The 13,673-nt window shown below is 38.4% G+C and overlaps 1 protein-coding gene and 1 long non-coding RNA gene across 4 annotated transcripts; one reads left to right on the plus strand and one right to left on the minus strand.

Annotated features, from left to right (window-relative positions):
* The first annotated feature begins 233 nt into the window (after positions 1-233).
* rtn4rl2b (reticulon 4 receptor-like 2b) lies at positions 234-3,728 on the plus strand. The gene is made up of 3 exons (XM_065267993.1): positions 234-371; positions 1,506-1,732; positions 1,828-3,728. The coding sequence occupies exons 1-3, from the start codon at positions 314-316 to the stop codon at positions 2,896-2,898; spliced, it is 1,356 nt and encodes a 451-aa protein (XP_065124065.1). The 5' UTR covers positions 234-313; the 3' UTR covers positions 2,899-3,728.
* A 2,949-nt stretch (positions 3,729-6,677) lies between these two features.
* Positions 6,678-13,421, minus strand: LOC135749469 (uncharacterized). Of its 3 annotated transcripts, none has more exons than XR_010532387.2 (6): positions 13,281-13,421; positions 12,258-13,070; positions 11,859-11,946; positions 11,639-11,753; positions 7,211-7,249; positions 6,678-7,116 (listed from the first exon to the last, which is right to left on the minus strand). It is a non-coding gene; the product is annotated as an uncharacterized lncRNA (long non-coding RNA). The 3 variants fall into 3 exon arrangements; XR_010532388.2 differs by having other exon boundaries at positions 6,691-7,116; positions 12,258-12,334; positions 12,879-13,401; XR_010532386.2 differs by having other exon boundaries at positions 6,693-7,116; positions 12,258-13,399.
* Positions 13,422-13,673: the final 252 nt, after the last annotated feature.

Below are 13,673 nucleotides of genomic sequence, written 5' to 3' on the forward strand. Positions count from 1 at the left end.
TTTTTACAAATGAGTACGCCTACATCTCCAAATATAGGGTTTGGTCAATTTTGAGTAGCCTACACATCTTTGAAGAAAATATGGTTAAGTAGACCCCGCACACTGTCTCCTACTCCCGCTTCCGTTGGTTCGCCCTCGCATGCGTGACGTATGAGAGAATCCCGCCTCCGCGTGCAGCCGGCGCGTCTGTATAAACGCTTGCGGGACGCGGGTCGCTCCTCACTCGCAGTCGACTCGATCACCAGAGCTGACCGGCAGCGCAGATAGCGGGCACGCGCTCAGGCTAACTCGCTAACTCGGTTTGGATTTTGGGATGGAAAGTCGTTCGGCTGCGCGGGGCGCTCGCGCCTCCAACACTCTTACTTTCAAAAGTGAGTAAAATCATTTGATTATATATCTTATTCATTTATACGTAAACATTTATAATGTCATTGCATAAAGTTCATACCTCGTGAAGTTTACAAGCTGGCATGCCATTTAATGTAAAATAAATGATTAAAATGAAGCTTTTTAGTTCCATGTAACTTTTCTTTAAACTATTAACAAATGATTGTTAAATGTTTATTTTTATGTACATTGATAAGTCACAGTTTGATATACAGATATTACATTTAAGCAAAGTATGTATATATATTGTGACTTTTCTTGTTGTACTTTAATAATAATAAAAAAGCTTTACAAGTTACACATTATTTAGCTGCAAAGTGTAATAAGATTATGGTAAAATTGATTTAAAGTTTATCAAATTCAACCTGATATCAATACAGCTCAATACAACATTTTTTTTGCTTTTACAAACCTTTTTTAAAACCTTTAAATAACTATTGTAAATTATAAACAGACAGCACTTTTGTTTACTAACTGCAGAACACATTTATTGACTATTTGCCTATAGGAAACTTACAAGATGATTATCAAACAAAACGGGCAGGGTTGCATAAATAGTTATGTATGCACACAGGTAATTTAATTTTCCACATTAGTCCCCGTGCGCATGATAGATTAGTACACCTTATCCTGAAAGGCGGCATGCAGTGACCAGGTCATGGTTTAGGTAATAGGAAAATCTTGCGCAGGGAACATGAATGCACACAGCATGATTAATTTACACCATGCAAGCCTTTTAAGCATTGCATTATTGTGCAGAGTCACCGAACCTCACAAGGTCCCTTCTTAAATATTAATGCGCCACAGTAACTGAATCAGGTTCAGTTTCACGAACCAGAAGATAATCCAACCTTATTGTTTCACGCACTCTTAGGCACTATTCTAGTCTGTTCTGAATAGAGACTGACAGCAGCCGTCTATGATTAGACCAGGGAGTCTTTCATGAAACAGCTTTATTCAAGCATATCTGGATATCAAATTTTAATTGCTGATCCAAGATGTGCCATGATCTCAAATTGCAGCAGGGCGTGTTGTTGACAAAGTGTTTCTCCGTGTCAAGACGTACAGTAGCACCTTCTTACATGATCACATGACTGAATGCAAACCTCTCTTCACAGGTGGATTGTCTCTCTGGTTGGTGGTGTGGCTGTTGGCATGTCGCTGTGCACCGGGTCAGGCATGTCCCAGGTTGTGCGTATGCTACCATATGCCCATGACTGTCAGCTGCCAGTCGCAAAACTTCACCTCTGTTCCTGCTGGCGTGCCCTATGACTCCCAACGGGTATTTTTGCAGAACAACCGCATCACAGAGCTCAGAGCTGACTCCTTTGGTTTTGAGACACAGGTGAGTTTGTAAATTACATAATGAATTACGTTTTGGTTTATATATATATGGAATAAGAAGAGATTTACACCTCTACCAACTTTATATATCCGCAGGTCTTATGGCTGTACTCAAATAACATCTCATGGATCGAGGCAGGGGCGTTCAGTAATCTCCGTGTACTGGAAGAACTGGATTTGAGTGACAACCCCTCGTTGCGCAGGCTTGACGGGGGTGCCTTCAGGGGTCTGGAGCGTCTGCAGAGTCTACACATGCACCGCTGCCATCTAACCGAACTGCCGGCTGATCTCTTTCTAAAGCTCTATAGCTTGCAGTTCCTCTACTTGCAGGAGAACCACCTCACCTATCTTCCCGATGGTGTTTTCTCCGACCTCGTCAACCTTACCCATCTCTTCCTGCATGGCAATCGCATCCGTACCCTCTCTGAAAATGCCTTCCGTGGCCTGGTGAATCTCGACCGACTCCTGATGCATGACAACCGTGTCCGGCAGGTCCATCGCCGAGCCTTCCGCGACCTGGGTCGATTGACCATCCTCTATCTGTTCAACAACGCTCTGCAGGACCTTCCAGGCCAGGTGCTGAAGGACACGTCGTCGGTGCAGTTCCTCCGGCTCAATGGCAACCCCTGGACATGCGGCTGTGAAGCAAGGTCACTCTGGGAGTGGTTCCGCAAAGCTCGGATCTCCAGCTCAGACGTGACCTGCACCTCACCAGCCCCCCGTAAAGGCCAGGACTTGAGATTCTTGCGAGAGCTTGACTTTGCCCTCTGCCCGTTGCCTGACCCTGGTTCTCTGGCTGGCACCACAACCACCACTTTCAGCACCAAGACACGCTGGTGGTTCTCCAAAAACAAACCAGCCTCAGCATCCAAGAGCCTTTATCACAAGAGTAAGGAGACGCTAAAGGCCTTTCCATTCACCTCTGTCAAGAATCCATCCTCCTCCTCGTCCAAGTACGATATCTCAGCAGATGAGGCTGCCTTACCCAAGTTAGAGCCTGAAGAGTACTGGGCAAACTACGGAAATGAGGATGCAGCCTCAGTCCCCTGTTTTGAGCTAGATTGTCCACCAGGTTACGACTCTTCTGCCTTGTCCTCTTCGGCATCACTCCTGTCCTTCCTCTCACTCACAGCACTGACTCTCTCTTTCCATCTCCTCTTCAGCTGAGTTTTCATTTTCCTCCTGTTACACTGCAATCCCTTTCTTCAGTGACCAGGCTGATGCTAATAGAGGCATAAAAGCCATGCAGAGAAAGAAGATAAGACTTGTCACACGAATAAAGTCTGTTGCAATACTCTCTCGTACACACATTCACATGTCGGAGCTGACACATCAGAAATAGGGCTACTGCATGCATGCAGGCAATCCCAGAAGTCTTTGCAACATGCAACTAAAGTCAGAGAACACATGACCAGCGAAGGGTAGATGGATAGAGGCAGTGATGCGGGTGGGAAGTGAAACCAGACTGCCAATGTGTGTGGAGGAAAAGTCAGAAACTCATACCAGCAAATGAGAATGTAAATAATCAATGATCATCACATGAACATATAGGTGCTCGCACACTTACTTTGAGACAGATTTTTCCAGAGACAGAACATACAAGAGACCGTGGATAACAGAGTAGATTTCTTTGTCTTTTTGGCGATTGTTATTTTACGATTGAAATGTATCAATAAATCACCAGAATCTGAAAACAAACGACAATGGTGTTCACTTCTAGTGTTGTGTGTTGATTATCAAGAGTTAAAACTGTGTTAAGTACTTTGGGATGTGTTAGTTAACATGAGCTCTGCCAGGAACTTTGGGTATCATGTAAAGTTAGGACGGGAAGTCAATGTTTAATTCAAGAACTCAGGATGGAACCGCTTGACGTGAGAAACTGTGTTTTCTGTGTGTAAGGTATCCCAGTCTTAGACAAGTGTTCAACTGTGTGCAGAAATAAATGGAATATGGATCATGATCTTTGTCTAAAAAAATAAACCACCATCAATAAATGTTCTTTGTATTACAAATCCTAATTCTGGTGTATTGCATTATTTGACTTTTTAGTGTATGCTTGTGGGTGCATGTACAGTGTATGGGTTAACTTCAACTTAGCTTTAACTGTAAACTGAGCAGATGGTAGTGTAATAGAAAAAAAGATGTAACTTTTACATCCAACCCCACTGTTTAAAGTTTATACAATACCACTACTAATCTCAACTAGCTAAGGTTATGCATGCCACACTGAGACATAACAATAGTTTTTAAATAAATAAATATTTATTTATTACATACCTGCTGCCACTGTCAAAAAACGACGATATCTATGGTTAAATGCAATTTAAAGAGCAGACTGGACAGAAATGTTCATCAAAAACTGCGTTTGCTTCACACTACATGTCAACACCCACCCAGCACATAGTTATAGACATCTTAAGATTTATACTCCCTCAATTTCTCTTTAATATACACACTTGATTTCTCTATGAGATAGGAGCAGATATCAGGCCACTAACTTAACTGGAAGTAATCCTGTCACCTAATCCATCCATTGAATATGTATGGGTCAGTCAGTCTGGTTTCGTCCATTAAAAAGTTAACATTTTTAAATGGCATACACCGTTCTGGACAGTGTGTGCCTTAGTCAGATAAAATATTTCACAATAACGTTGTGTTTGTTAATATGAGTTAATGTATTATCTAACATGAACTAACAATGGACACTAACAGCAGTTATTAAGCTTAGTTCATGTTCATTTAAGCAATTAAAAGATAATTAAAATAAAAGGTTTGTTAAAACTTTACTTAATGCACAGAATAATCGGCTATCACATCGGTGGAAAATGTCTATATATATACATATATATATATATATATATATATATATATATATATATAGGTCTTCAACCTTATTCGGGATAACGAGGAGAAGCAGGGACCTCCAGTAGATTAAGAACAAATTAAGACTGGATTTACATACATATTAAATGAATAATTTTTGGCATACTACATACTACTTTTAAATCAACTTAGTTTTTTTTAGGAACATTTTGAATTTTTTACTATCTGCCTATTATTGCATTTTTGTTTTATGCCCAATTAAATTTATTAAAATTAAAATATTTTGCATTAAAACAATATTTGGAGGACCCCCCTGCTGAAGATGATGTAAGGATACAATTCTCAGACATGTCTCGTAAAATTCTTTAGAATATGTACACGTGAGATGCATATTTACATACAAGTTGTGGATAAAAAGTATACTTATTTTATATATATTTTTTTAATGATGATCGTTTCACTAAGACCCTTATGCCTCGGTTGGGATGGTTTAGAGTCCTTTGAAACTGTTGAGGTCCACTAAAGTCCACTATATGGAGAAAAATCCTGGAATGTTTTCCTCAAAAAAACTACATTTCTTCTTGACTGAATAGAGAAATACGGTACATAAACATCTTGATTGACATGGGGTGAATAAACTATCAGAATCTTTTAATGTAAGTGGAGTATTTCTTTAAAAATGAAGTTTCTCAATGAACCATTTATTCAAAATTTTTAGAAGAACCGTTTCTTTCCTACCTCCTCATAATAATTTTTCACTACAGCAAACCTTTTGTGAAACAGAAAGTTTCTTTAGATGTTAAAGGTTCTTCTACTGCGTCATGAAGCACCTTAATTTTTAAGAGTGTGGAAAAAGCAATTTAAATAATAAATACGTTTCATTTAAGATTTTTTTTCATATTGGTATATGTGCACTCTTAGTATTCACGACCGGGAGTTTCTTCACCAAAGACGCATTCGCTCTATTCTCCTACAATGCACTGTTTGTTCTACACTTTCTGTTCATTGTTTTGCTGTCTTATATGTCAATCAAAATCACTAAAGCATTCATGAGCCGGCCTTTCATTCATCTCCAGTTTCCTAAATCTTATCATCTCCTCACACGCTGCCATTCTCTCTCCAGATGGTTCTGTTTTCATGGACTGTGTGTTGGCGTGCTTGTGACGTGCATCATCAGTCATGTGTCAAGCCTTAGAGAGTACAACTGTGTGTGTGTGTCTGAGTGAGAGTTTAATTTTTCAGTCACAACCAGACACGTTTAATTTTAGGGACAAACACACTGTAGGGGGTGAACTAAAGATGGACATCATCTGTTAGGTGTGTAAACAGTATGCCAGGGACAAACAAGGTCAAACTGAAGAAACAAGTTCATGAGATCTTGTCAGAAAGATGTTTTTATAAAAATATAACATCAAGAGTCTACAGATGTAATTTTAGGTGAAGACTATTATGCCAAATAGTGTAAACTGTGCCATCTGCCACGAAGCACTTTATTTACCAACTTAAACACAATTTATGGCACATCATTCTTGAAATGATGAAAACATGCCTGCATTCTCAATGTGAATATAAATAACTACATGTAAAATAACTGTTTTTTATGTATACAATACACGACTTTGAATAAAAATGTAATATGGGATAACTACACTGTAAAAAGTTTATTGTCAAATTAACAGTAACTTACTGGCAACAATTATCCAGTAGTTCCTGTATTTCAAACAACAGTAAAATTACTGTAGAAAGAATGACAGTAGTTTAAAGGATACTGCAAAATGAAGTACAGTATTATACTGTTTTTTGTAAGATCCAACATACAGCATTTTACTGTTATACTGGAAATGTTACTGTTATTTATTTTACAGTATAAAATATATACTACTGTATTTTCCAATTTTACTGTTATTTATTTTACAGTGTAAAATATATACTACTGTATTTTTCAATTTTACTGTTATTTATTTTACAGTGTAAAATATATACTACTGTATTTTTTAAGATTAAATTAAATATTGTTATTTTATTGGTTGATGTTAAATATAAAGACAACAACTATATCTTTAAAAGCAGAAAATTTATTGTGCAGTTTTAACTGTATATTTGTAACAATATTAACAAAAATAACAAAAAAATGATTGGATTTTAAACAAAAAGTAAAGAAAAAATAACAAAATCAGTCAGCAATCAATGTATCCAATTGTTGCCATAGTGTAGTTACCCTAAATGAGAAAACCACATCATACAATACAGTGAAAAGCATAATTACAATACAGTTTTTTGTAGGTAGTATGGGTGGTGGTGGCAGGATGAAGGTGTAGGTCAGTAGTAGGCAACGTCGGTCCTGGAGTGCCGAAATCCTGCAGATTTCATTTCCAACCCTGATAAAACCTCGCCTACCTGTAGTTTTCTGGTGACTCTTCAGATCTAGTTGTTCAGGTGTGTTTGTTTAGAGCTGGAGCAAAACTCTGCAGGACAACGGCACTCCAGGACCGACATTTCCTACACCTGGTGTAGGTGGTGGGGGCGTCATATACAGCAGGGGCGACAGCACTTGTGATAATCCTGTAACAAATGATAAAACAAATTAATAATAAGTCAAAAAATTAACTAATCATCTAAAATGCTTGTTTTTAGCAATAATGTACTTTGAGCTCACCAGTTATAATCTAGAACATGGCCAAGTCTCGAGATCCACCTTGAGAGAACAGAAAATATTACGGAGAATGTTACAATAACATTACTGAAAGCTTAAATAACCCAGTCGCAGTGCTGGTTGGTGACTTCTTTTTCAAGGGTGCACGATGCAAAGCTTGTCACAACATGTATTTAGCGCGTCATGTAAACTTATGTGTATCACGCATCATGTCAAAATGCAGATGCTTCAAAGGGGTTTATTATAAACGATCTCGCTAAATCTCATGTGTAATCAGAGTTTAGTGTTAAGTTAGTGTCTTGCGAGTATTTTGTGAAAGTGAGTGTCATAAAATCATAAACCCTTCTGACGCTTTTACAGCAGGCACGTATTTTCACATAAGGCAAGATGCACATGGTTAACATGACACAACGAACGCATACTTTGACATGATGAGCAACACACATTACACTCTGAACACATATTTTGAATTTGCACCACTTAGGAGAGAAGTCACCAGCCACCACTGCAAAGTAGAATTACATTTTGAATAAATAATATTTAATAGACCACAGGTAGACTATTAAATATTTTTGCACGATTTTACACATTTCAGTGACTAAAACATGACACAAATATTACCCATAAATAGGGGTGTGCCGGTTTCAGAATTGGTGATGTCGGTTATGACATGAGTCAAATGTGACGGTTCGTAACATAACTGTCGGTGGGGTGTGTTTTGCTCGTTTAAATGCTCGTGGATTGACGGGAAAGTGTCATTTTACCATAAAATCATGAATGTTATGCCAAGTGTGTTTCAAACAGTAATAATGTTGAACAATTTAACAGAAAGCAATGAAATATTTAAAAAACACACTATTGCAAGAAGACTGCGCTGTCACTCTCTGCCCAGCATAAATTAATCCTCTATCTATCATCTATCTCAGGGGTTTTCAACCGGTGGTCCGCGGCCCCCTGGTGGTCCGCGGCGGCATTGCATGTGGTCCGTGACGGCCTACAAAATTTCATTATTAAAATTTTTTTTTTTTTTCATAATTTATTTTTCTGAATATATTTCTTGAATATTTGCACATTGGTGGGAATACTGAATTGAATAAAAATATCTAAAATATTCAAACTGACACAGGATAGGCTAGCTTTGCACCTATCAGGTCTATCTTACGCTTTGCCAACGTTGTGTTTTGCGTCCCCAACGTCATATACGTACACATTCATATTGCGCGCGAAATAGACCAGCATCTCGGAGTTAAGTAAATAATACATTATTCAGGTTTCATTAAATATACGCTAAATAGTTTTGGTGAATTTAAATTTGGATTGGAACTGTTAGCTGACGTTTCTAACTAAGACCAAGTTTGCTAATCAGCACCAACATGGATCGCTTTTTAGTAAGAAAAGGGACAGATGTCGGGACAGCTGTACAGGCTTCTGCTGCATGCTCTGCAGACAAAGCTACAACTTCGGCGGAAACAGGGAAACGTAGTGGGAAACGAAAAAGAAAATACAGTGAAGATTATGTTAAATATGGATTTACAGTAACGACTGACAAAACAGGAGAAGAGGTACCACTGTGTTTCGTATGTTCAACGGTGCTTTCAAATGAAACCATGAAACCGTCGAAACTTTCTCGTCATATGGAGACACATCACAGCTTCTTGAAGGCCAAGCCTATTGACTATATGCAACAGATGTTGCGTGATTTCAGAGGACAGCAGACGCTCATGAGAAAAAGTGCAAAGGTCAGTGAAAATGCGCTGAAAGCCTCATATATGGTGGCTCTTAGAGTTGCACAATGTAAAAAGCCACATACAATTGCAGAGCAGCTGATTTTGCCAGCAGCTATAGACATGTGTAAAACCATGATGAACGAAGAATGTGCAAATAAATTAAAAACGATTCCTTTGTCAGATAGCACAGTCGGACGTCGAATTGAGGAAATGGCAAATGATGTGAAAGAGCAGTTGATAGAGAAACTTCGATCAGTTCAAGGATTTTCCATTCAATTAGACGAGACGACAGATATAACAAATGACGCGCAACTTTTGGCATTTGTGAGATACGAGGATAATAGTGCAATGTGTGAGGAATTTCTCTTTTGCAAACCGCTGCCAGGGCGAACTACAGGTGCTGAGATCTTTTCAGCTATTGATGACTTTTTCAAAGAACACAATATTTCGTGGCAGAAGTGTGTGGCGCTATGTAGCGATGGTGCCAGAGCAATGAGTGGGAGCCAGACTGGATTGATTGGGCACGTAAAGAAAGTAGCACCGGCAATAATTTGGACACATTGCATGATTCATAGAGAAGCTCTGGTTGCCAAGGATCTCAGTGTTGAGTTCAGCGAGGTGTTTGATGCTGTTGTTAAAACCGTAAACCTGATCAAACGAAAAGCATTAAATACACGCCTGTTTGCATCCCTATGTCAATGCTTAGGAAGTGAACACACCTCTCTCCTTTACCATTCAGAGGTGAGATGGCTGTCTCGCGGCGCGGTGCTCGCCCGTGTATTTGAACTTCGTGACGCTATCTATACTTTCTTGTGCGAAAAGGAGTGCACTGAACTGGCTTACATGTTCAACGACAGCCACTGGTTGACTAAGCTGGCGTATCTCACCGATGTTTTTGCAGAGCTTAACAAGTTGAACACTTCAATGCAAGGGAGAGATTCAAACGTCCTGCAGCTCTACGAAAAACTAGAGGCATTTGTTAAAAAATGTCAAGATGGATAGAACGAGTGGAGAGTGGTAACTTGGCTATGTTTCCTTCAGTTGAGGAATATTCTGACAGCACTGACATTAAAGACATTGTGTGTGAGCATTTGAGGAAGCTTGTGCTTCAATTCCGAAAGTACTTCCATGATTCTGATGAGTGGCGCTGTGACAGCAAATGGATCCTGCTCCCATTCAGTGATGATGCAGCAGCAGGGTCAAGCTTAACTACTGTAGAAGAGGATCAGCTCATAGAGATGTCCACAGACTCTGTCAGGAGGCATATGTATGATACACAACCCCTAATGAAGTTCTGGATAAGTTGCCAGACAGAATTTCCAGAGCTTTCAGCAAAAGCAGTGAGGTGTCTTTTACCATTTCCAACTACATACCTTTGTGAGAGCGGGTTTTCTACACTGGCATATCTAAAGAACAAGTACAGGGCAAGGCTAGAACCAGAGAATGATATGAGGCTGTCACTATGTACCACTATATCACCACGAATAGACAGACTGTGTGGTAGTCACCATGCCCAGAAATCCCACTAACAGGTAAGGAGTACTTCCACACACACACACACACACACACACACACAAACACACTAGCGGGCCGCGGATTACTTGTTATTCCAAATGGTGGTCCCTGGCACAGAACCAGTTGAAAACCCCTGATCTATCTTAATAATCTTTAGAGAAACAAATTTGTGCCATGGGCTTTTTATGTCTGTAATTGTGTCTATATATATCTGTCAGTACAGAACAGCACAAAAACAATGTGGATTTAAAGCGTATTGAAGAGGTTTTGCTCATAAATGCAGGTAAAAGAAAGTAATGTGAACTTCAGATTGTTATTAAACTGCACACTATGCGCTGCAAACGCAACCGGTGTAAAAGCACAATGGCCACGCGCAGCAAACGCTCTCCACAGACGCGATGCACAGTGCTCACCCGGCATTTTAATAAACTAGACACTGATTAGCTACTTGCTCTACGTTTCTTTAAAATTAACAGCAAGCAGTGAATGTGCGTTCAGGAGAGTTAGTAGGTTAGCATGGGAGGATTTGAACTTGAAAAGCGGAGTGTACTGACGGAAGAGATGATTTGAAAGGTGAGACTTTGTTTAATATGTTTAATCTCAAAAGTAACCGAAAAGTAACCTGGTTTGTCCTGTATGTCAGCGCGTTGTCAGTGTTGCTCCGCTCTGTATTTTCACTGCGTGAGAACATGAGGGGGCGTGTAACACAGACTGTTAACAATTGTTTTTAATTAGTATTTTAAAATTCTTTGATAAAAAATGTTTTTAAAAATATTTTAATAACACGGTTTTGCCGGTTATAGAGTTCTAATGACGGTGTTCAACTATAACCGTCGGTCTCACGGTTATATAATGACCGTCACACCCCTACCCATAAATAATAACTGGTGTATGAAATAAATAAATGTGTTAACTATAATAATTATTATCAATAAACACAAAACTAATTCCGTATAGACCATTCCAAACTTAAGACGTTAAATGAACAAATTTACACAAAACTATATACGAACCAATTACCACTAAGTAAGGTTTGTTATGGCAAAACAATTTATAGAAATACGTTGTTTGTACAATTTTAGAAGTGTTATAGACTGTCTTTTGTAGTCACCAAAAATGTTTAACATTTAGTGTGCAATGATGGGTTTGGACATGCTACACTGAAGGAGACAAAAAAGAGATACAGTACCTCTGTTACCTCCACTTTCAGGATATTGACACCATCCATTCTGATGCTGGCTCCTCACATCAAGGTGGTTTAAAGTGCATTGAAAAATTGTTGTTGGTGTTAGCTTTGCTGAATCCTGTGAAAATAACATGTACTGAGTAACTAAAAATACAAGTTAAAGAGATGAGTAATAAATTGCATCAAAATCTAACCTCTATTGTTAGCCAAACTCAAAACTTACATTTTCCAGACAAAAGGTAAACTTGCTGTATTCTCAAGATGAAGAAATAAAATGAGCAGTGCAGGGTTTTTCTCCATATCAGAAACACCTGTGGAAACATAAAAATAAAACACAAGTTATTGCCACACTGATTAAAATATACTGTACTAAGTATGGGAGCTGTAAGAGATTAATACACACTCATTAAATACACTCAGCAAGTAGTTGCTTACCTATAAATATTAAAATAATTATTGGATAAATTTCATCCTTGTTAATGTGCTCCCAACTGATGTGCTGTTCCAGTTCTGTGCATTTTTCAAGTGTATAGGCAGTTCCTGACCAAACGCTTGACCAGTCCAGTACAGTAAAGTAAAGTAATTGTTCAACATTTCAAATTGGGTATAAAAAAAATTATACCTTTTTGAGCCAGTATGTCCTGTCTTCAGATTTAGATGAAGGTCCTTCCCAAACCACATCTTGATGTCATAAAGAATCTTAAACACATAACATTTCAACAGAATGATTCAGGGCACTTGCACAGTTATACCTGAAAATGAATAGATTTTGTTCTAACTCAGATGATCACATGATATTGTCATAATAACAACATAATAATAAGTAAGATATTGTTTCTGTCTTAATAGATTGATTGCAGGCTTTGCCTGATGCTAAATGCATGGTAAAAAAATTTATTAACAGATAATTGAACCACGTAAAAAAATAATAATAATTGAACCACGTGACTTCTCCCTATCATCCGGGACATATGACCATCATGTAATGGCAGCGTATACAAAACAGGGATACAAAGGAAAACGTTGATCATTGGATTAATCCATATCAGGTCCTAGAACACATTTTCAGATCTCATGTCAGCAGAACACTAATACATTTTCACATAAATATTCGCAGATATTACTTAAATCCACAATACATCTTTGTGTATGGATAGTCCTATTATTAGCAGATGAACAAAAGTTATGTGACTGAAAAGAGTAAGGCTTTTATGAAACTACACAATAATAAGTTAGTACTCACCCAGTGTTTAAAAAAGCACTGCTGGTCTCAATCCAAGTGAGCACACAAACACACCGCCACGCAAGCACAGGATCTCTTCAGTGCGATGTCCGCTGAAGTGATGATATCCCCGCGATAGACGAAAGGACCAGCATGCAGGCGTAAAACTACCGTAGAAAATTTGTCGTGGACTGTAGCCCAGATTTACATACACTAATAAAGAAGATAAAACATTGTTAAATCTATTATACGTCTTTTCAATACTTCTAGCTGCCATAATGTTCAGTCAAGTTCACGTTCAGTCATTAATGTATTATTTTAAACCTATTCCACAGATATTCATTAAACAACGTATTCTGGCACAACATAATTCAAGTTTATAACGTTATTTATTTAACACATTAATTTCTTTCTCTTACTTACCTCAGCAAAGTCTCTGTCAACACAACACGATAAGCTCAGACTCGCCCTGACCGTTAATTTGAAAATGCCCTGCGCGGGGTTTTACACAGTGAACGTGCTTTATTTTGCACACAGGTAGACAATCATTGTGTAGTTGCAGAAGTTGTTTGCTGTTATGACAGAAATTAAGTAAATTTTAGCCGAAAGAACCCTTTAGTGCCAATAAAGTCTCATACCAGATATTGCATATAGCACTTACCAGATAATGATGAAGTGAGTGAAGACAAACACGACGACACAATATCTCGTATAATAGATCGCTGTCATTTTGTGGTCACAAAATTAATGTTAGCATATACGTATTAATATTCACCCAGCAGATATTAATAAAGAAATACGCGCTAGATGAGCAGA

The sequence above is a fragment of the Paramisgurnus dabryanus genome, chromosome 16 (assembly GCF_030506205.2).
Source record: "Paramisgurnus dabryanus chromosome 16, PD_genome_1.1, whole genome shotgun sequence".
Classification (NCBI taxonomy): Eukaryota; Metazoa; Chordata; class Actinopteri; order Cypriniformes; family Cobitidae; genus Paramisgurnus; species Paramisgurnus dabryanus.